Source organism: Triplophysa rosa, linkage group LG19 (assembly GCF_024868665.1).
Source record: "Triplophysa rosa linkage group LG19, Trosa_1v2, whole genome shotgun sequence".
Taxonomy (NCBI): domain Eukaryota; kingdom Metazoa; phylum Chordata; class Actinopteri; order Cypriniformes; family Nemacheilidae; genus Triplophysa; species Triplophysa rosa.
In genome coordinates this window covers 17872372-17896403 of record NC_079908.1, presented here as the reverse complement: position 1 = coordinate 17896403, position 24032 = coordinate 17872372, and the positions used below count along the sequence as shown (strand labels likewise).

At 37.8% G+C, this 24032-nt stretch overlaps 3 protein-coding genes across 6 annotated transcripts; 2 read left to right on the top strand and 1 right to left on the bottom strand.

Moving 5' to 3' along the window:
* Nucleotides 1–444: 444 nt before the first annotated feature.
* Nucleotides 445–12482, bottom strand: zgc:162472 (uncharacterized protein LOC553495 homolog). Of its 4 annotated transcripts, none has more exons than XM_057361103.1 (28): nt 12402–12482; nt 11371–11631; nt 10552–11203; nt 10225–10337; nt 10080–10142; nt 9802–9978; nt 8847–8980; nt 8651–8745; nt 8430–8484; nt 8178–8315; nt 7974–8096; nt 6541–6595; nt 6284–6431; nt 5976–6100; nt 5535–5895; nt 5125–5256; nt 4895–4931; nt 4662–4754; nt 3877–4561; nt 3637–3773; nt 3317–3438; nt 2940–3217; nt 2681–2822; nt 2564–2597; nt 2393–2473; nt 1762–2182; nt 1353–1563; nt 445–1229 (listed from the first exon to the last, which is right to left on the bottom strand). In XM_057361103.1, the coding sequence occupies exons 2-28, from the start codon at nt 11625–11627 to the stop codon at nt 1140–1142; spliced, it is 4959 nt and encodes a 1652-aa protein (XP_057217086.1). In that variant the 5' UTR covers nt 11628–11631; nt 12402–12482; the 3' UTR covers nt 445–1139. The 4 variants fall into 4 exon arrangements, with proteins under 4 accessions (XP_057217086.1, XP_057217087.1, XP_057217088.1 ...); XM_057361104.1 differs by having other exon boundaries at nt 445–1226; XM_057361105.1 differs by having other exon boundaries at nt 6284–6428.
* A 62-nt stretch (nt 12483–12544) lies between these two features.
* gtf3c5 (general transcription factor IIIC, polypeptide 5) lies at nt 12545–16639 on the top strand. Its single transcript, XM_057360492.1, has 11 exons — nt 12545–12834; nt 13274–13472; nt 13748–13946; nt 14044–14242; nt 14792–14896; nt 15110–15224; nt 15379–15459; nt 15546–15634; nt 15734–15816; nt 15907–16049; nt 16136–16639. The coding sequence occupies exons 1-11, from the start codon at nt 12625–12627 to the stop codon at nt 16273–16275; spliced, it is 1563 nt and encodes a 520-aa protein (XP_057216475.1). The 5' UTR covers nt 12545–12624; the 3' UTR covers nt 16276–16639.
* A 1553-nt stretch (nt 16640–18192) lies between these two features.
* Nucleotides 18193–23888, top strand: cel.2 (carboxyl ester lipase, tandem duplicate 2). Its single transcript, XM_057360920.1, has 11 exons — nt 18193–18254; nt 18901–19048; nt 19149–19268; nt 19373–19570; nt 20565–20695; nt 20778–20885; nt 21688–21802; nt 22240–22426; nt 22766–22969; nt 23191–23388; nt 23621–23888. The coding sequence occupies exons 1-11, from the start codon at nt 18198–18200 to the stop codon at nt 23799–23801; spliced, it is 1647 nt and encodes a 548-aa protein (XP_057216903.1). The 5' UTR covers nt 18193–18197; the 3' UTR covers nt 23802–23888.
* The last annotated feature ends 144 nt before the right edge of the window (nt 23889–24032 follow it).

Here is a 24032-nt window from a genome sequence, read left to right as displayed (position 1 = left end):
TAATAAAAAAGCAACAAAGACTTAAAGACAATATTTTTTATGAATATCTCATATTTGAATAATGGACATTGGACTCTGGGTTTTTGTTCTTGGATGTACGTTAATATGTATTGATATGAATATGTATTATTATGTGTTCTGAATGTACATATTGTTGTATATTGTGTTAATTAAAAAAAAGTTTGGTTTGGATAATAATTTATGCTGAAAAATACCCGATTTTTTTTGTTGAAAATTAAGAATCATTAAGTCAATATAATTAATACAGTTAAAAAATATTACAATTATCGTTGTTTAGTGAAAATAGCAGTTAAAATCATCACATATACACGCATTTTATCTTATTTGTTTTTAACTTAATAATTTCCCTGTGGAAAGCTTTACAAGTTTCCACTCATAGTATTGGATGCAGATGCAATAAAAACAAAGAAAGAGATCTGCAAAACATACTATAACATTTTATTAACATATTTACAAATACAAGTGAAACTGCTTGTTATATCTTCTGCATACAAACATGAAAGCAAAGCACAATTATGAAAAGACAACAACACTGAATCAAAGTGTAGGTTTGGTGACTAAAAGCAGATATCAAAATGCTTAAAGAGCTAAAATTCAATGCAAAGACAACAAGAGAAATATTATATGGGGGTTTGCTTAAAATGGCTTTGTACATTTTTAGGCATGAAAAAATATTTAGAAAGGAAAATGTGTGAATGTTAATGTTTAGAAAATGGGAGAAAATAAATTTGCTACAGCTTCTTAACTAAAATAAAACAGTTCAGTCAGGCTGAGATCAGACATGAATCTTATTGCCTTTAATTTAATTTAATTAACTTTACATCAAGTGCGGTGAAATTGTAACATAGTAACCAAGGACTTTTTACAGGGATTTAATACTTTTAAAATACATAAAATATCCTTAAAAATCTAATAGAAAATGTCACTTAATGAAATCCATAGACAGAATGTTTTGACTGAGCACAAGTCCAATCCTTAATATGAGGTATACGTTTTGACTGTCTCCTTCACCTCAAATAGTTATTGGTAAAGAATTCTTATATTCACAAATGTCCATGTCCAGTTGATTTTTGATTGGTTAGGTGGTTCCAGGTCCCTTTTCAGGCCATTGGCTCGTCTCAATCCATGTCTTCAAGCTCATCCACTTCAGTGAAGATATCACTGAAAAAATACTTAGAAACACTTGTGGGCTCTTCTTCCGAATTCTGCTGAAGGACACAGTGTTAAAATTAAAAAGTTGATCAATAATCATGAATTTCACAATACATCATAACGAAAGAAACTATGGTTCTAGTGTGCTACAAAAACATTGATGGCATGGTGAACTGTACCTCAGTCTTGGAATTAGAGGTTGAGGGTTGCTTTGCTTCAGGATTTTTTGTCGAAGTAACAGGGATAGCCGCTACCCATTTTCTGTCTGGGCGTGAGGTGTTGACCGCTGGTTTCTGGGGTCCTGGCCTGGCCCCTCGATTAGTACCTGAGGGCCCTTGTGTGCTCTTAGAGGAAATGAAGGACAGGAAACCCTTTGGTCTTCTACCAGGTCTATGGGAGGCATCCAGATGAGCAAATCAGTAAAACTATACATTTAGTATCATGGCCATATTTCCTATCAAGGGTCAAATAGACTGTCAATGTAGTTACAAATGTAGCATCACAGTCCTTTTTAACCAATATCAACCGTTTCAAACTCTCACAATTCAAGTCTTGAAGAATCTAAGAGGTAAATCTGCAGAGACCCACCTTGTAAGTGGCCCACTTGTGGTAACAGATGCGATTTGACTGACATTGTGCGATCGTGACCCACTAGCCTCTGTCACACTTAATTCAACTGCATCTTTGCCAGCAAGGTCCACCTGTCCCTGGGCTAACTCTTCGGATGTATTATCTTGATTGGCAAGGTGACGTGAATCCTCGAGAAGTGCTGGAATAGGAGAATGGGTTGTTTCTCCATCTGAAGTGGCGGCTGATGTTAAGTTGTCTGAGTTTACTGTTGTTGAATTGCTGGCTCTCACATTTTGTTCTTGCACTGATATACTCTCTTGGCTATATAGTGTTGAAATTGGTACTGAGGTAGTCTCTTCTGAAGAAAGCGCTGGTGTCTCCTCTTTAGCCCCTCGAGTGCTTCTTCCGGCCAGGGTGTTGGGTTTAACCTGCAGTTTTGCTTAACACAATGGCAGAACACACAAATTAGCTCGGTACACCCGATCATGACATTGTAAAGATAAGAGATGTTTTGAAACTGCCTTAAGAGATATGCTTCAACATTAAGAATTATAACAGGATCATTAAAATAGTCTTAACTGGGGTATTATTAATGTTTCCATGATGTACACATTAGTTAATGTTGAAATACAATGTTCCATGTAATTACCTCTCCTGGCTCTCTCAGGAAGTTCTTTTTTCTTCTCCACATGCTCCTTCGCCTCCTCAGTACACTCTGTCTTTTCGAATACTTTTTTTATTAAAAACAGACAAAGGTAAACAGGGTAAGTGTTATGCACGAATCAGCTGTGCCATATTTGTATTCCATATATGCTCTTACCGGGATGTTCTGTCTGACTCTCTGTTTTGTCAACCTAGGGTGGAAATGACATCACTATTAGTTACATATCAACTTTTCAAACCCTTTTTCTTAAGCACCTTGGGTGATTTTTTTTACCCGCTGAGATCTTGAGGCTGGTGCCGTGTGGTCCAAATCTCCTTTGCTCATTTTGTCTCCATCCCCCTTTTCCTCTTCCTCTGCTACAGGAACTAAAGCATCTGTGATCAGAAGATGACTCGTCTCTCTGCTCTCATTAAAACTGAAATTAATTGGAGAGGGGACAAGACAACATTTAACCTTTTTGAGGATTATTTCTAAAACTCGAAAAGACACTTTCAAACAATTCTTCCGCTGTTTGAAGCACAGAATACAGTACCTTTGACTTTGAGAATGCAATTCAGTCATTGTCGTAGATGGGAGGGTCTCCGTCTCAAAGTCCATCCCCTCATCAAAAGTGGGTGGGATTTCAGTAAGAGAGAGTATGAACACTGGTTCATCATGGGTGGGGTCCGCAGATGTGTCCTGTAACAAACATACAGGAAGTTCCCCAACGTTGTTTCCGTCAGAAGTGCTTCTGGTGTTTTCCAACACAGATACAGTTTTCTGTTTCAACTCATCTCCCGAAACAACTTGTGGCGTGACTTCTTTGACTGCCTAAATAAAAAACATAATATATGACATTCATATTGTTCTTTCTGAGTTTATGCTTATATTGAGCCTGTCATATTTCAAACAAATCAAACATATATTTACCATGTCGAATGCAACTTTCTCATGCTGAGCTTCTGTGGTAACTACAGCGCCCTCTTCAGGGCTTTCAATGGGAGTGAAAGTGCTTGTGGAGAACTCGGCAACAGGTGACCTTTCTTTTGGTACTGAAAAAACAAATGCAAACAAATTTAAGTGTATTTGTATGGAAATGTGCTTAAAATGTGAAACATCTTAATGGTTTTGAAAGAAACTTATAATTCAGCCGCCTTCTGATGTAAGGCTAAAATTTTTCAGTGAGATTTAATTTTTTTAAAACAACGTACATATTTTAGATAATGGTGACTGTGTCTGAATTGTCTCACCTGTTGTGGTTGATGTTGTGTTATGCCGGGTCTGGACATGTGTGGCTGTAGATGTCCGAGTGAGTTTGGCTTTAGGTTTGGGTCCACGATACCTCCTGACAAGTCTACTGGTCTCATCAGATCTCTCCTGAGACACACTGACACAAACACACACATTTGCACAAAAATTTGATGTCTTTTTGTTTGTTTCTTAACTAAATAAGACGAATTAGGAGTGTAGGGTGCAGTTTTTTCAAATACCTTTTCATTTGCTCCGTCTCTGGCTTCGCCTCATTCACCTCTCGTCTATCTTTTTTCGCACTTTCCTCTGTGATTACATCATCACTCTTTCTCTTGAGTGGGATAGATCCACTATCTTTCTCAGGTATGTCATCTTTTTGTTCAGATGCTGTATCCGGCTGCATGACCACAGCGAGAATGGTAGAGGAATCTTGTGGCATGTAATCCGCCGGACCTGAATCTTCTCGCATTGGTTCTGTCGTATTTTTATTCAGTTCTGTAGAATTTGGACCACTGGAGCTCGGCACAGAATCAGGTTCTTGATGGGCTTGCTGAACTCGTCTGGTTTTCAAACCTTGGCCAACATTGGGCTTGGGTTTAGATAAACGGCCCCTTCTAGAGGGTGGAGCGCTGGTGGAAGAACTCAAGTTCTGCATCTCGTCTTGAGATGGTACATCATTAGTTATCTGTATTCTGATTGGTTGCTCTGTCGTGATGTAGGTTTCTTCAGAGGCTGGTTCTGGAATATTACTCCCAATACTTGAGAGGTTAAGACCAGCTTTTGTCTCAGACTCTAATCTTACAGAAGGACCAGCCAACACTACTGCAGTATCAGCCTGAAGTTCTACTGTTTCTGTGAAGACGACTTCTTGGACAACCTCTTCATGCACATCATTTAATGGCTGCTCACCAATATAATCTTCACCTAAAAAACAGAAATATTTAACTCAGTGAATGTGTTAAACATGAAGGAAAGTGAAAGTTTGCATTGAGGTTGGAATTTTAAATAATGAATCTTTTCTTGCCTGTGCAGGACATTTCAGTTGTCTGGATCATCTGAGCTGAGCACCCAATGGTCAGAAGTGTCTGGGCGGCTTCATTGTTGATCTCCTTACACACTGAAAACGAAACATCAAAAATAAACCATCAAACATTTTAAAGCTTAAAATATTTGAGACAAAAGTCAAACATTTTAAAGCTCAACATATTTGAGATAAAAGTCTTCCATTAAATGTCCATTCAATGCATTCCACATTACCTTCCATGTGATCTGGGTCAAGAAACTCAATGACATCCTTGAAAACAAACCAGACACCAAATTTAGCATCAATTACACAAAACAATTTCAATTTATCATGCGCAGAACCTCATTTTGAGCATGAACGTGTGCATTTTGACAGAAACCACAATACATCTGACATACTGATGATCAATGAGTTTGTAGAGACAGCTGGACGTGATGAGAGAGATGATGTCGAGGAGACTTACAACAAGTAGGTCCAACTGGTGTTCACAAAGGACAGAACCAGCAGGCATTTCAGCCTGCTCGCATGACAACTCGGGGCACAAAGCATTCTGGGATGTGCCCAGGATATCGGGAACATTCAAAGAGATGTCCAGCTGTGAGCCAATGGGATTGAGTTACCATGAAAAAAGAAATATGAAAAGGGGAGGCACTGTGAGCATTGGATAAATGCGAAAATGAATAAGAATGAAATGGTCAAATAATTGATCGCAACCAATAAACTCAAGCCAGATTTAACACAAAAAGAGTTTCAGAATGAGATTCATCACAGATATGTTGCATTCTCAGCACTTGTATGTACAGTATGTTTCTGGCCCCATGCTATAAAAACAATAAAAAAACACTGGTTTACTGCAATAATATCTAGACTCACCTCCTCCACAGTTTCCAACACCTCTGAATTATCTGGCGGTAGTGAGCGAAGACTCATAGGCACAAACACCTGGTTTTCCTCTTCTGCATTTGAAAAAAGGTCCTCCTGGCTCAAGCCACAGTCTTCTACGTCCTCTTCATCATCATCATCTTCCGTCCCAGATGCCCGTAAGGTCACCAGTCTCGATTTCCCCCTCCTAGTCATGCCTTGTTTCAGACTTGGGCCTGGCTTTACTTTGGCTCTACGGCCGGGCGCTTGAAAGCCTTGATCTTTGAAAGACAGCTGAGGATCAGAGAGCACTTCCTCATCCTCCGCTGCTGCCTGCATCACATGCTGAGAAAGTTTAGGGATCCGTCCTGACCTGAGCAAAGGCGAAAGGATGTTAAATTAACATTTACAGGAAACTTTCACTGTCTGGATGATGCGATGGAGGTACAGTACCTGGTTGGTTTATTGAAAATTTGTTCCTGTACAGCAGTGAGGTCGGGTTCTTCCTCCAAATCTTCCAATTCTTGGAGAATAGAGGACTGTTTCTTTTCTCTCTCTTGGACTAAAACTGGGGTCACCTAAAAAAAGAGCAAGCAATGTTTTTGCAAGTGGCCAGTAAGTCATTTATTTAGAAGCAAGCAATCTCCTTGGTATGCGACTGTACAGTATCATGGAATTAATTTGATTAAAAAAATTTAACCATTTGACAGTTTGTCTAAAGACCAGACAACCCAACCTTATCAAACATTTGCTAATTTTACCTTGGAGGTCTTTTTAGTTTCTTCTCCACCTGGACGTCTATTTCCACACCTGTTGCTGAGGGTCGGGGTCGGTTTTTGGGGTCGACCCTTGAGCTGGGCCGGTTTAATGACCGGACTCTTGCTCACATTCTCAGATTCCTTTAACCTGCTAACATTACGTTTCTATTTCAGTCTCAAAAATGTGTAGCATTTAAATGCAAAACAAAGAGACAGGTTTGTAGATTCACTCTTTAAAATAAATATTGCCTAAATCTTACCTCTCATCTGATGGCAGCCCCTCAGAGACTTCATTTTCACAGTTTTGATGATCAGCTACAAACCAATGAAATATATCATATTAAAAACATTGATGATAAAGAATAAACCTATGAATAGACTAAATAAAACTATGATAGTTTCATAGGACGTACGCGCATGGCCCGAAATTAACTTCCGGTCTGTGTTTGTTAATCTTAGTCTGGCTAATGTCTAATAATATATATTTAATTTAATTTATAAAAATAGTAATTTATATTATTAGTTTTATGTATAATAATTGTATTAAATAAACCATTTGTTCAATTTTATTGTATATTAATTTGAATAAATAAACAAATTGTTAAAGGTCCAGTCAGTGAAATCTAGCGGCAAGGTTGCGAATTTCCACCCCTTCTCCTCCCGTTCGAAACACTATGACGGCTGACAGAACATGGCGAATTACACGCAAGGGGACCCGCGGTGTATGTAGAAAAAGCTCATTCTAAGGTAATGAAAACATAACGCTTCATTGTGTAAGCTCTTTAAACACCTCTGAAGACATAGTAATGTATATTATATTGCATTTCTGTCAATAGATCCTCCAAAAAATGACACACTGGACCTTGAAATGTGTCGTGTAACTTTGTCGTATTTAAGTTTAGCCATGTAATGGTTTTTCTACTGGTAACACAAAATAACACTGGCTAGACATAATTTTAACTTGCTAGCTAATGTCATTTACTTGTTATTTATTTTGTTTGTTTTCAGAAACAATCTATGGGGACACAGATGTGTACTGGAAATTAAAGAGGATGTGTTTCATGCATTCTGACTTCTTTACAATGTTTAACATGCTGTCTTCTCATGCTTGACATGGTCAACTTGTCAAAAAACGAGTTGGACATGTAGTATTTCTGTGCTCGATACACTCCCCCTGCGTTCGCATAGGTTTCGGAAAGTTTCTTTAGAACATGAAAATCTGTTTCGTAACAACTTTTCGTAGTCCCTTTTTGGACAATTCTCCCAGAAAAGCACGCCCACGCGTCAACCCGCCAGAGCGAGAAGAAAGAGCACACCCACGCATTAACCAAGGAGAGCGGGAGAAGGAGCTTGCGCACACGTCGACCAGCTGGAGCAAGAGAGAGAGAGCACTGCATTTGCAAAGTTCAGCTGTTTGTTTGTTCACTGCATTTCAGTGATGAATGCTATATAAACGGTGGTTATAACGGTGGATTTGGCGATCGTTTGAAACTGATAGATGGAGTGGTCCCAGAGGCCGGACATGAACCCCGCGCAGTAAGTGAAACTGAGTCATATGTCTGTGTTGTGTTGGAAATGGGTGCGCAAGTGCTTTAGTTCCACCCATGCGATATTACCAACATGAGATATGCTGAAACTGTTTGAGTTACGGCCACTTTAAGTTCTGTCCTAATGTGTGATTGCTCCGTCTCACCTCTGTGTTTCTTTGAAGCAGCATCACTCCCTCCTTCATTCCAGAGGTCTTCGTTTTCCTTTTCATGCACCACCTCATCGTTGTCTGAACTTTCTGAAGACTTTGTTTCCTTTCTTTTAACCACTGCGTCAGATAATTAATGTGTGAGACAATGTATCAGAACACTGGTGATGAATAGATGGACAGATTAAAAAGAAAACAGACCTCTTGGTTTTCTGAATGTCCTTTGCGCCTTAGCCAACTTGACAAGCTCTTTGTTCTTGTCCTTCTTCGTCTGCTCATCTTTTAGAATCTGCTCCATTAATGTCTTAAAGAAATCTAGATCCAAACACCTCTTCTCCTCTGGAAACATGAATTTACGTCATTTTCAACAAAGTGCACTGAACTCTATTTGAGATTTCGTCTTTTAAAAGGTTTGTAGGTTGCATTTAGGGTTATATTTTTTGAGTTACTCACTGAAAGCTTTGTCTATCCTCCATGAGTTCATTCTCTCCTCTTTCTTAAACTTGTTCTGTGAACACAAGAACACCAAAGTGCAGTCTCTTGAAGATGCGCTTGTATATTAAAAATAAAATTGGTTGCTGTTCAAATCTAAAAAAGTAAAAAATAGTACAAATTGTGCACTCATTACAATTTCTAACACCACCTAATCATTTTCAAACAAATGAAAACCAAACCTTAATCTCGACACGACCTCGATGGGGAAACAGTTGACCAATCATGGAGAAGTCCGTCCCCACCATGCTGATGGCCAAGTAAAACATATCAGTCTCTGTAAAAGTCAAAACAAGACAAAACAAAATGTCTTAAAACTGAAACTCATAAGCTCCAGAAAGTCCGTACAACAATTTTGGGTAGAGATCCATATCTGACCTCCGTTGGACCAGGGTTTGGTGTAGGTGCCTTTCTTAAAGCTGGAGTAGGTGGTGGTAGAGCCACGTTCGAATATGGGATCTCTGTCCTCTGCTGGATTGGGTCCGTTCATTCTGGACACCTGGACTGTTAAACTACACACAAACACAAGGAGAGAGTTAATAGTGACATCTACTGAAAATCCCTCTGGTTTTAAAGGGATACTTTACTACCAAATCAAAATTTCCCCATGTTTTACTCACCCTCAAGGCATCCTAACTGAATATGTTTTTCTTCTTGAAGAATAATGCAGTTGGAGTTATATTACCACGTATCCTTTTACTAGAATGGGAGTGAATGGGTGATGACTTTTTGAAGCTCCAAAAAGTGCATCCATCGATCAAAGAACTGCTCGACATTGCTCCGTGGTCTTAACAAAGGTCTCTAAAGCGAATCGATGCGTTTGTTTAAGAGAAATATCCATATTGACAGCGCTATTTAAGTTGATGTCTAGCTTCCGTCAGCTTTTTCCGTCAGGTGACGCAGGCATGTCATAAGTTCCAGTGACGAACTCAGCATTTTTCATTTTGTTCCAATAGGATAGCGTCTAATCTGGCAGGAGCTTTCCTCACCATCATTTGCTGGGAAAACAAGCCTCTGGTTCTCGCACATTTGAGAGATGACGGAAGCTAGACATCAATATTAATAGCGCTGTCAATATGGATATTTCTCTTAAACAAACGCAAAAGTTCTTTGATCGATGGATGCACTTTTTGGAGCTTCAAAAAGTCAACACCCATTCACTCCCATTCTACCGCTTGGAAGCAAAATGATACGTGGTAATATAACTCCGACTGCATTATTCTTCAAGAAAACCATATTCACTTAGGATGCCTTGAGGGTGAGTGAAACATAGGGAAATTTTGATTTGCTAGTAAAGTATCCCTTTAAGATTTACGTTCATATGGCCCCTGACCTCTCCTCATCTATAATCAGAGATCCATCCTCGGCCACTTTCACCCTGGGCACCAGCAGAGGATCTTCCGCATGAGTTTCCTCTGCCATTTCTGCTTCTGCTTCTTCTTCATCCTCACGAAGACGATCTTCACCTTCATTCTCCTGAACTGATGGACCAGTTGAAGGCTTCGTAGAACTGAGGGGGGAACGAGGAAATCTGATGATGCTTTGATCTACGCACACATCACATTCATAATATATGTATATGTGATGTGGGGGACAGACAGACTGACTTACGCTGGTTTAGGGGAGTTAGGTAACACTATCTCAGATGCTTTCTCCTCCTCTTCTGTAAAAGACCTAAGAATAAAAGGACAAAAGAAGACATTGCTGTTAGAAGTTCATACATTTTTAGCAGACGGGCATTATGTATAAGACGTACTTCATTGGGTTGGAGGCAGGTAGGTAATAGATCAGTTCTCTCATGGTCATTTTGGTGTGATCTTTTGGTACCTTCCGTTCTTTGATTCCCAATTTGGGTTTCTTCTTATCTTCCTAAATAATTAAAAGGCATCAGTGGAGAGGTTAGATCTAAATACTTCATTACCTCAAGGAGTTCATATAAGGTGATCATTTACCATATAACCATGTCATAGAATTAACATTTGATCCAAATAGGAAGGAATATGTTTCATAAGTGTCAATATCTAGAATATAAATCTGTGTGCTCCAGTTCATATAAAACATAAACGCAAAAGGCGATACACACCTTGCTTTTGCTCATTTCCATTTTAAGAAGCTCTCTAAGTTTCCGAGCCTTGGCCAATCTGATCATGTCTGCAGGGTCATTAAGAGTTTTGATGACCTTAGAACATGATTTAAGTTTTTTTCTTAAAGGATCAGACTGGTCTTTCTCTAGATCAAGCCCAGAATTGTGCTCCGGTTCAATGACTATGACATCCAAAGCAGGAGGGAACGGACACTCGGGAGGGGTTTCATGAAGTATAACAGGATCAGGTTGGGATGTTTCAAGAGGTTGCTGGTGATCTGATGATCCGCCTCCTTGTGAGCCCTTCTCTAGGACAATCTGAGGTGGGACTGTAGGTGTGGGCTGAGCTTTGGGCCGCCTGCCCCCTCCGGAAGGTCTCTGTCTTTCAGGAACCTTGGGGTTGGCGACAGGCTCCTTGACTAGAGGCGCACCAGGAGCAGATTCTACAACGGCGGCTGGTTTTTCAGACTCACTGGGTGTTACTGGTTTGACAGGGGACTTGGACGGAGATTTTGGAGTCCTGGAGGAGACTGGGGAGGCTCGGGGTTTGGCCAGGTTGGGTAGAGCTGTAAATCGTTTCCTCCTTTGTGGGCCGGATGTCAAAGAGGTGCTTGTTGCTGCTTGGGAATCAGTACTTTTAGATGCTGCATCTCTGTTGTGACGCACAAAATCATTTAGAAAATGTGTAAATTTCTAACTTATTAATGGTTAGATTTTAATAACGTGATTAAAAGTTAACCCAAAAATTATATATGGACATACATTTATTTAGTTTAACAGTATATAAGGTTTTAATGTATGGAATTGAGCAGCACTCACTCTTCATGGCTAGTGGCCTCCACCTCATTACCATGGTTGCTGCTCAGAGCTGCTTTTTCGCTGGTCTTCACAGATTCTGTCGCAGGGGGACCAGTGTTAACTTGCTCAGCTGTGACCTCTGATACCTGAGATGGGCCGGAGTCAGTGGGGGTCTGGTTTGGCTGAGTTTTATCCAGAGACGCATCGTGAGAGCCCGTCAGAGCTCGGTCTGGCGGCTTCACATTGGGCCGGACGCTGATTCTTGATCTGCGCATCATCTTTCTGTGTTCAGAGAAAGAGGAACAGTTCTTATATGATGAAATGAAGTGTAAAATGACAAAAAAAATTGACAAAGGTGGACATACTAGTGATATATGAATATGAGTACAATGATGTACAAAATGAATGAAATTAAAATAATGTTTTATTATACGAGAAATTATTTTATTCAGCCAAGCTGATAATCAGTTTAGAATTAGGTTATGCTAACAGTAAATAATGATATGTTTACATTAATCTGTATTGATACATATTACATTGCAATTTATTGCATTATTGCAGTTTGTTGACAGTCTGTCACAAATCTCATGCTGCATTAGATCACACTTCTGAGGGGCTTGATAACATGATATAACATGATAAAATTATTTATCTTCAGCAAAAAAATCACTAAGTTCTATTTGACACGTGGCTAACGTTACTTGTCACTTTAAAGCTGCTCACTAATGACAACAACTCACGGTAACGTTACTTCATCTCAATGCAATGGGTCATCAGCTTTAAATAACCTTTGTATGTGTAAAATCTTGGCTAAATCGATAAATATCGAATTTACAGTTGCACGAAACATAGACCTTATACTTGAGTATCGTTAAATGGATTTTGTACAAGTTTGGAATGGATGATGAAACGTTTTTTAACGACTGGCAATTGAGCGGGTCCTTTCAAAACAATGCTCATTAAACCTCGTATTTGTAAGCTTATTAGTACATCTAACGTTACATTTTACAATATCACTATGAAAATACATCAATGACAACTATAACACTTACTATATTTTGAGCTCTGTGCCAGGCGAGTGGATTGATAGTAAAAGCTTTAGCTCCTCAGATCCTCCATACTTGCCGTCTGTTTCTGAGCATGCGCACTGGAGCTCAGAACAAACGTTCCCTCTCGTTTGGTTCCACCCGGACGAGTTTCTGCGTCGGACACGTTGCTTCACGCATGTGAGCCTGGGGATGTTGTAATAGAAATAAATATGATTTGTTCATCTGCATGAGCATCAACAAACATTTTGCGGACATGGATACGCCGACCGCATGCGGCCACGCTTCTACAGACACGAAGGCTTCAGGTGTTGTTTCAGGAAATACTGAGACACTTGCCCTGCCTGAAGCTAATCTAGTTTGTGTTGAATATCCAGGAGTTGTCAACAATGTGGACAGAATGCTGGACAGCATTGGATGGGATAAGGGGGTGTCCAAGGTGATCACACACCGCCCAATGAGATGCGTTATGGTTAAGGGTAACTGAAAGCTTGGCCTGACTTAATGTAGTACATTGTGTATTGGAGTTTGAAGACATGATGGTGTTAATATTTTGATTTCACACTGTAGTTTGGAGATGTAAAAAGCTGGCAAAGTTATTTTATTATTTTACAGTAGTATTCAAGTTAAAGGTGTAATTCACCCAAAAATGACAAGGAACACTGGCCTGTTGATTTCCATTGTATGGATACAAAACCACTGAGACATTTCTCAAAATATTTTCTTTTGGGTTTCACAGAAGAAAGAGTAATATAAAGGTTTTAAATGACTAACAAACGGGTTTTGATGAATAAATGATGGCGATTTTTATTTATTTATGATGTGCCTATGATCTAATGGACTGTCTTTTAACCTGGGTTGCTTGTTATTTTAAACAGACATATGCAGATTCTTCAAAACGACTGGAACTCCGCTTTCGGCCGAAAGACCCATTCTGCCATCCTGTGTATGGGAATCGATTCTCTTCCACCAACCTGCTCCTCAGAATTCGCCGCAGAACCCGCAAAGGAAACAGTGGGCAGACCCAAATCAGCATGGAAATAGTGGGGCTTATAGGAACCACATATAAATTTCAAGGTTACAAGTCCATGCGTTGTATTCTTAGAAAACATGTATTATTTGTGATTGATTGTTTTATTTGTTTAAATAAGTCTTATTTAAAGTTGCCTCGAAATTTGTGAACCATAATTTGCTACTTGTTTTTTCTATGCAGAAACAGGTAGTATTATGGACAAAATCTTTTTATTTGTATTTCTATTGGACAGAAAATCGAATACCTCATAAGTGCAATACGAGTCTTTATTGATAATATAACACAGTATTGAATCACATCACAATGCTGATTTTCTCAGGAATGGCTGATTTTCAGTACCTGGCAACTCACAATGGCCCAGATGGCAACCAGTTGTCTTTGTATGACAAGATCATTTTGCGTAAACCTGAGAAGAAAGAATTCTACGATAATCCCGTGCCTCTCTTCATACCTCCTCCTATTTTCTCACGTCTGGACACAGCTGTGGACTATTACTATCGCCCAGATGTTCTTCATTGGTAAGCTGGAGAGGAACCTGTGTTCTTACACATTAATTGTCTGTGAGGCTTGATTTGTTCTTTACATCATTTGGTGATATCACTTCCCAAAATACAGCAAAGAAACAGCAATACAGTCGGCTCTTCTCAAGGATCAGCTTATCGCTCCGAATCGGGCTCGCCGGCCAAACAATGCCATTTTTGTCAACTTTGATGACAAAACCATACCATCAGAGCCTTTAGAAGCTGCTGTAAGTAGCTGGAAGAAGATCGGTGTCCATCATAATGATTTAAAGGCAGAGCAACAATTGAGACAGGTTAGTACAATGGTGAAATACATGTTTGTGTTGTGGACAGATATTAATGTTAGAGCTAAATGATATAATATAAATCACATTTTTCCACAAACTTTTTTCATATAACAAGTATGGGCCGTTAATGTTAAATGTGAGAAGGAATTCATCTTCATTTCTGTGAAGCATTGAGAATGATGTAATCAAAAACGTTTAGGGCACAATGATTGACTTCTATGATGCACTTCCAGTTTCAGTTTTTTTAACACTACAGAAATGTTAGCATAAAATAAAACCAACCGAATATTTAGAACTGAATTAAAATGTTAAATGAACATCTTTAATACTTTATGTGTAACAGAAAAAAGTTCTGTAAAGCAACAGTAACCAAGTAGCAAGCAGCAAAGGGTCATTTGAAAAGTATAAATAGTTAAAAGTCAACTTGAGCAGCTGTTTGGCATGATTTGTGAGGTAATATTTTATCATGGGAAATTAATGTCCTTAAACCCTTATCTTATCTCAGTTCCACCTGTGCTGCATAGCTCTCCGATTAATTTGACTCTGTCCTCACAGCTTTTTGAGAGAAGACCCATATGGTCCCGTAATGGCATCAAGACCAACATCAATATTCATCCAGAAAAAATGAAGCACCTTCTTCCATATATGGCCTACTACATGGTGAGAGCAAAAAAGTTTGATACACTGCCAATTTTAGTTGACATATATAAATATATATTATATAAAGAAATATTTGTCATTTAGCAGAGGCATTTATCCAAAGTGGCTTACAAATGAGAAAGCATTTAAGTATAAAATCCACTACTATAAATGAAGTATAATAGAGAATAAATAAATACAAAGATATAAAACGAAGAAGACTTTTATATGTAGTTGACAGGGCCATGGAGGAGTTTGTGGGTCAGGTTTGGATACGATCCTCGAAAGACTCCAGAAGCAAAGATCTACCAGGTTCTAGACTTCAGGATTCGCTATGGAATGAAGCATGGTACGAGATCAAAACACCCAAACACCTTGTGTAACACACTTTATAGTCAAGTGTAGAAAACTATGGTATAAATAACTTTTACATAATGCACTGAAACGTTCTGACATGAAGTAATTGCATAACTCCTGTGCTTTCTCTCTGTCTGTTGCTGTAGGATATACCGTCAATGATATGCCAGTGAAACCCAAGAGAAGTGCTTATCATTACAGCCATCCAACCACATTAAACAAAGCGGGTACTTTTGTGAATCAGATGATGTTCTTAATAATATTATTTGCATTATATTACCTAATTAATCATGTATGTTTGGTTTTATTTGAGTTCCCCAACCGGCTAGTGTCAGTGACATCACTCTGGAGAGCCCTTCATCATCGGGGCCCAAACCTGCCACTGCTAAATACCTGCTCAAGGTATTCCTTAACTTTTCGTTATAATCGATTCTTTAGTTCAGCATTCAACTGCTATCATCTTGAGCAATGTCTATCTCTCTGTGCTCTTACCATCTCAAGGAATCTGTCTATATATTCCGGGAGGGTATGCTTCCTCCATACCGACAGATGTTCTACCAGTTGTGTGATTTGGATGTCGACAAGTAAGTCCCAATGTGTTTTAAAAACCATTCATCCATAATACCTTGGGGAACATCTGCGCGCTTGACCCCTTGGTTTTTTGTGCTTTGTAGAGTAAAGGAGATCATCCATAAGAATGATGGGAAAGAGGAGGTGTGCGACGAGAGAGATGGCTGGTGTTTGCCGCACACGCCTGACGAGCTCAGGAATATCATCTCTGGAATGATCCAAAAACACATCCAAGTCAAGCAACCGGGTAAAACAACAACACACCGTTCGCACAGACACACAAAATCAAAGCTACAGTATGTAATTTTGTTATATTGTATGGTTTTGTTGTAGCTTCATCCACCCCAAAGCCTAGAAGAGGCAGACCCAAAACTGTTGACAGCGGAGAAGACGAAGACGATGACGACGAAGATTACAAACCCTCTGATGAGAGTGACAATGAAATGGAAACAGAGCTGGCAGATTACATGTAATTCCACTTTTTTAGTTTAGTACACTTAATTTGATATGTAAATATGAATGTATATCAAAGTAGGTTTGTGCAATAATGAAAATGTTCAAAATGTTTTACCCGTTGGATAATAAATAGTTTTGTTGAAGGAATTGACTTGAGAGCACGTATTACTCTTTTGAAAATATACATTATGGTGTGTTGCTTAAAGGTTAGTGTGCAACCAGTCAGTATGTGTTTAATGCACAAGGTGTACATTTTGGAAGTTTAAATATTGCTTTAGGATCATTGCAAATCAACTCCAAATTCATCATAACTTATGTTCTCATACTGTAAGTTAGCAAGTAAAGCTGTTCTGCACTGAAAACACAATGAAACCAATTTTATAAAAAGTTGTGTTTCCCTTTAATTTGTACTGTTTCTTTATGAAGTTTAACATGCTGAGTGTGAAAATCACATTAATCTTTGTACCATCGACGGTACTCACAAAAAAAAAAAAATGTTTATACATTTCGGTATGCAGAAATTACATGGTGGCAAAACACTGAGCTCAAAACAACAGTTTAACATAACAGTTACTAAAAATGAGTCGTCCAAAACTTTGATCTTTTTTTGGCTTTTATGATTAATACTGTCCTCACGAACCAGCTCCAGGCATAGTCACACATCATCGCTTCATCCCACTTTCCCTGGGCTACAAAAAATTCTAGAATTTTCTGACAGGGACACTTGGAAAATAATTTTTTAAATATGTGAAAATTTGTACATTTTTTGTTTATTTGCAATACAGATATATTGTAATTATGATGATATAAGCTCAAAATGTACTTGAGCTAAATATACACTAAAACATTGATGCTACATGAAAATAAATATTACCATAATAATTAGCGCCACAGAATTGTACAAGAACTAAAAAGGTCAGGCGAAACAACAATTTGTTTCACGGTGTAATAGTATCAAAGCAAAGTTATACTGCTATATATAAAAAATGCTCTATATCGATATTCTGAATCAAGCAATAGAAAGGTCTAATTTTGGAAAACATTTGATAAGCACCTAACCAGTATGGTATATACCATACACTGTTTAGTGTTTTTCCACTTTTTTCTCTTTTGTTTAACAATTTAATGTAAAACATTTTCAACTTTTGGTCGTCCAGTTTATAAATGTTTATCAAAATAGAAATGTAAAGATGTTTCGACTGTAATTACTTATATTTACTTATGTTTTATTATATCAAAATAGAATCAAGCTGAGCCCATTGTGAGATAAAGTTTTCTATGCGTACAGTATATGCAGACAGAAAATGTTAAATGTTACATCCATTATGCAAACTTTTAGATAATGTTTAGCCCAAAACTGCAGTGATACACACTCAAAGAATAACATTACATAACCCGTGAGAAATATTCACTGGAGAACAAACTGTGTTGACAGTTTTGTACACTGACTGAAAAGCTTTTTAAGTTTTGCCAAGCTTTTTGACTAAGCTTCTTTACAATAAAACTGCTTGTCTAGTACTTGTGGGGACAGATTATGACTAATTCTAAGTTATATTAAGTAAACGTATAATTTTAAATCAAAGTTTAACTTCATGACTTACAAATTAGGCATTAAAAACACATTTCAGGGTAACTTTAAAGTTTAAATGTTTTTAAAAAGTTTTTGTTTCTGAGGGTACAAATGATATTAAAATTTAAAAATATTTCTCTCTAATTGGAAAAAACAATGTTTCGTTTTTGGTAACAGCACCCAAACTGTCCATGAGAGTTTAACAGCGCCACACACATGTTGACCAGTTACATCTACTGGAACTGTTTACTTTTAGTTTAAGATAGCTCTTTGGCACAACTTGAAGGAGAGCTATGACTTCTGGGGGTCTTTATAAAAGCAGAGAAGTCACTTGAATCTCACACCTGTGTCCACCATATGATGAGGAGGATGTTGGGAGTTTTGGTCATTGCTGCGCTCTGCCTGAGCAAAGCATACGCTGGCTCTGTAAGTGATATCATTTTATTTTTAAGTTATATTATCTTATTTTGAAGAATTAGTAATAAACATGTGAAAAAATTATTTGAGGAACAGTGTAACTTTCTATGAGACAATGTATACCCTTAAGCAGATGCTTTTGTTTCGTGCTTTCCTTTTTTGCCAGCATTCATGATTTCATTCACGTAATTTGCCATGAAATGTAAACAAAAACACATGAAACATAATAACTGAAATGTATTTATAAACGTTAAAGATTATTACAAATATATGGTATGTTGTTTATTAATAAACCACATACTATATGTGTTATTTTTTACAATTTATAAATAACATTTATAAATACATTTCACAGTTATTATGTTTCATGTGTTCAGAAAAATGAACACATTCATGCAAATTTGAAGAATAAATGATATTTTGAATTTGGAGATGCAAATATATTATTAGCCTACATGAAATCAAATTAATTCCATTTGCACAAGAAAAAAAACATACTGTAGAAGCATTTCAATTTTCTGATCTGGATTTCCATATGATGTGCCCAATGCATTTTTAAATATTCTGTGTGTTTGTTTATTGTCAGTAAACAAATTGAATTCTGATCGTAGTCCTTTTGAACATTGAATGTCACAATATTTTAAATGTTTCGCAGTTGGGCGTTGTGCAAACAGAGGGAGGGATGGTAGAAGGGAAGAAACAAATTACTGGACTCTTCCGCTACGTGAATGTCTTCAAAGGAATCCCTTTCGCCGCACCACCAGGCAGATTTGAGAAGCCAGTTCCTCACTCAGGCTGGGACGGTGTGTATACTCATCTGTCATGTCTCTACATTCTACATTTTTAGCTTCACGAGAGGCTATGGTTTTACAGTGCACTCGTGGCTTTACTGTTCCTTTACAGGAGTTCTGAAGGCCAATGACTACAACAAGCGCTGTATGCAAGTGAATCTTCTCCAAAAAGGCGTTGTGGGCTCTGAAGATTGTCTTTACCTGAACATCTGGGTTCCTCAAGACAGAACTGGTAACTCAAACAAAAAGAGAGGGGATTCAGCTGTATCACGTTTTAATTAAGTTAAGAAATGAGATTAATATGGTAAAAATGGTCGTGTGTTTCCTCTTTGGCAGTGTCGACTGGTTTGCCCGTTATGGTTTGGATCTATGGTGGTGGATTTCTGAAGGGTGCTTCTCAGGGTGCAAATTTCCTGAGTAACTACCTGTATGACGGAGAGGAGATTGCAGACAGAGGAAATGTCATTGTGGTGACATTGAGCTACCGTCTCGGAACCCTGGGATTCGTCAGCAGTGGAGATTCTGAACTACCTGGTAATCATCCAAAAGCTGTTCAATAAGAAAAAAAGTCACATATGAGATCTCTTCCTTATCTCAGACATCAATGGGATTAAATGGAGAGCAAATGGAAACTTTTGCTTAAGTCTCCTGCATCTCAGATGTTTCTCCTGAGAAAAGACCCAGAAATCTCACAGATGTCTCCATTAGATCTCAACAATGTCACAAACTGAGCTCAGATTTGTCAAGTCTGCAGTCAAAAGCGAATAATATTGAAGATTTTAAAAGAAACAATAATTTCTCCTTATTTTACATATACAATCTACATTTATTGTAGTTCCGTACTCCGGTTCCATATTAATGCTTTTTTACAGTTTTCTCATTTGTTTCTATTTTCTTTCTACTAAGCCGTTTTAGATAAACATCTGAGGCTAAGTTTATATTAATTAAAGGGATAGTTCACCCCAAAATGAAAATTCTGTCATCATTTACTGACCTTCGAGTAGTTCCAAATCTGTATAAATTTATTGGGGAAAATATTGGGAATTATGTTTGTAACCAAACAGATCTCACCCCCCCATTGACTGCCATAGTAGGGAAAATAAATACTATGGGAGTCAATGGGGTTGAGATCTGTTTGGTAACTGACATTCTGCCGAATATATTTCTTTTTATTTAGCGGAACAAATACATTTTTACATATTTGGAACAATCTGAGGGTAAATAAAGGATGACAAAATTTTCCTTTTTGGATGAACTATCCCTTTAAACACAACTGAGAACTGCATCAAATCTAAATCTCCTTAGCTGTGAGAGAGCAACCTGACAAATTTGCTCTATATTTAATGATTTAGATGGAAACTTTACAAATATAAATAAATATATCCTTTTAGGAAGAACAAAAAGTCTGAGTCAAAGACTTTGTTAAAAGTTACACACATATATATTAAAACACACATTATTATGTATATGTTAATATGTATATTTCAATATAGAGACTGACTTTATGAAATGATGTCCTGGTTGTTAGGAAACTACGGCCTGTGGGATCAGCAAGCTGGTATCGCTTGGGTACACAGGAACATCAAGGCCTTTGGTGGTGATCCAAACAACATCACTATCTTTGGCGAGTCAGCAGGGGCGACCAGCGTAAACTTCCAGGTGCTACACTCACGAATTTTTCCTCTACAAAATATATATGATTTATTATTAACTGTATTATTATTTTCTGTGTGGGGGTTAGATACTCACTCCCCACAACAAAGGCTTGATCCGCAGAGCTATCTCACAGAGCGGGGTCGCTCTCTGCCCCTGGGCCGTGAACAGAAATCCACGTGCGTATGCTGAGGAGGTGAGCTTAATTTTCATCTAGTCAAATATTGTAGTTTATTCATGTACTGTAGTTACGTTTGCGTGCATTTGTAAGAAAACAGTGAAGTATAACACCTGACATGAGTCCCATCTGTGGTTTGTTTACTTTCATTCCAGCTTGTTACTTGGTAAAGTCACTTGGTAGGTTTCACTCGTAGAATGACTATTTTTGCCCATTATTATCTTGGTCAGTTAAAAATTAATTCATAAATATGTTTCATTCCCAGTCCACAATTTGATATGTTCTTTTAAGTTAACATTTCTTTCGTTTATTAGTTGTTTCAATTTTTTAAGTAGACAAACGTACTATTTATGGAGGACTAAACCTGCAAAAATTATAAATAAATAAATGTATAAATAAATAAATATATAAACGAATAAATGTAATATTATGAAAATAAATAAAGGAATGAATGGTTTGATAAAACAAAATAATTCGTTTTAGCTATTATTGATCTTAGCTTTAACTTTTCTTTTCATTTTTTAAATTGATTTATTATTTTTTGTGTCCATTTTTTAATTATTTTTATTATTATTATTATTTATTTTTAGATTATTTTATTTATCATTTCCTTTTATTTTTACATTTATTTATTTATACGTTTATTTATTTATCATTTTTGCAGGTTTAGTCCTCCATAACTATTGACGATACACAATTATTTATCAACATTATTTATTGAAAATTGATGTTATTCAAAATGTCTTTAGTTTTTTCCTTATTGAAAAGTTGAATCCAGAAGAGATGAATAATAGACAAAGGTCATTTTGTGCATCTTTAGATTGCCAAGAAGGTGGGATGTCCAACTGATGGAAAAATGGTGTCCTGCCTGAAAATGACGGATGCGGAGGATCTAACTGTTGCTGGAGATGTGACCCTGCAAGCATCTGCCTCTAGTAAAACATTCTCACACAGATGCGTTTAAATAAAGGCTACTGTGCCTTTAAGTGACTTTTTAGAATTTGTTAAGAATGCCAATTTTCTCATGATTGTCTCACCCTCATGCCATGTCAGATGTATATAACTTTCTTTCTTCAGTTGAACAAAAACAAATTATTTTATATTGATGTTTTATATTTTCCACGAGCACATTTTTTTAAAATGTCTTCATTAGTTATCCAAGCTATAATAGACACAAGGCATGCAAGAACTAACACATTTTTAAGGTGCTGCCATATTTGAATTAAGCGCTCATATTTGACATGTGTGGCATAAGTGCGTAAATTATGAGAGAATATTCATTTCTATAGCATATTTAATTCTTAAATTGTGATTTAATTAGTGTATGGGAAAGTAAACGTAAGGTCAGCTGACACATCTGACATTTTTCCAGATCCTGTTGTACACAATCTGAAACTGTCTCCTGTCATCGATGGTGACTTCGTGCCTGCTGAACCTGATCAACTTTTCCACAACGCCGCTGAGATCGACTACATCGCTGGAGTCAATGACATGGATGGCCACCTCTTTGCCACTCTTGACATCCCCTCTATAAACAATGCGCTGGTGTCCACCCCAATGTATGCAATCATTTTGAGATTTGCTTTTCTTGAAGTTTGCATGAAATCGAAATTGACGTTTTGTGGCTTTTAGTCCATGTTTGTTAACTGTGAGTGTACAGTCTCACAAAGTCAGACAAAACAATCAGACGAAATTCACATTTACGAGATATAAGGGGCCAGTGAAAATGTCCCGCCCTAACTACTTGTTTTAATGGACATAGACACTTTAGTGGGTGTTTAATAACACAATTTACTGTTTGGAAATACACAAGAAAAGACAAATGTATCAGGTCTTTAATGATCCACAGTTGATTTAAACAACAAAATATTGTCAAGAAACGTATTTGTTCTCTACAGAGGTGATGTCAAGAAGCTCGCTGATGCCCTGACCAGAGACAAGGGCGCAGAAGCTGGTGCTGCAGCATACGCTGAGTACACCACCGGCTGGGGTAATAACCCCAGCGATAGTGACATTAAGAAAACTGTTGTGGCTTTGGAGACGGATTACATCTTCTTGGTGCCGACCCAAGCTGCCCTGTACCTGCACGCTGAAAAAGCCACGTGAGTGGAGCCCACCTGCTTTTACCTTTTCATGTAAAATATATATATATATTTTAAATTAAGGTCATTAAGAGATCATAGAGGTGTTTCCTTATGAAAGTTGCAATCCATAAGTTTTGGTTAAAAATAAACAAAATCAGTACACAAAAGATGTGCCATACTCCTCCTAACCACAGCCAGCAAATTTCAAATGGTTCTTTTGCTTGTCTCTTTCTCCTCAGCACTGGTCGAACTTACTCATATCTGTTCAGCGAGCCCTCTCGCATGCCCATATACCCCACCTGGATGGGTGCCGATCACGCTGAGGACCTGCAGTATGTATTCGGTAAACCCTTCGCCACTCCTCTGGGTTACTGGCCCCGCCACCGTGATATCTCCAGATACATGATTGCCTACTGGTCCAACTTTGCCAGAACTGGGTAATGCTTCTTGTTAACGTAAATTCTGTCATCATTTGTTCACACTCTCGTGGTTCAAAACCTGTATATGACTCTTTATGGAACACTTTTGTGTCAATAGCAGGGAAGTCAATGGGGCCAATGTTATTTGACTACCAACGCTCTTCAAAATATCTTTTGTGTTCTGCAGAAGAAAGTTATACAGAGAACGGTTAATGATACTGAAGCTGTTTTAAATCTTTTTCCCTCACAGCGACCCTAACAGAGGCGAATCAAGTGTGCCTGTGACCTGGCCCGAGTTCACCAATACCGGCCATGAGTTCCTTGAGCTCAACCACAATACTAACAAGAACAGTGTGAAGCAAAGGTTGAGGATGCGCTATGTTTATTACTGGACCTCTGTGTACGCCAGCTTCCCCTCCATCAAGAGCTGAGCTGCCAGTCTGACCATGTATTCATGTGCCCCAGTGTTAATGAGTCCTGATTAGAAATGAATAAGGGCTGATGAGTATTCGATTAATACCGTGTTATGATTTGTGCAATAAACGAAACATTTTTATTGCATAAAAGATCAAATTGAAAGTGTTTTTATTAAAATATACAATAGGTGCTGTAACACTTTACAGTATGGCCATACGTTTATTTATTAATAAGCTTAAACAAAC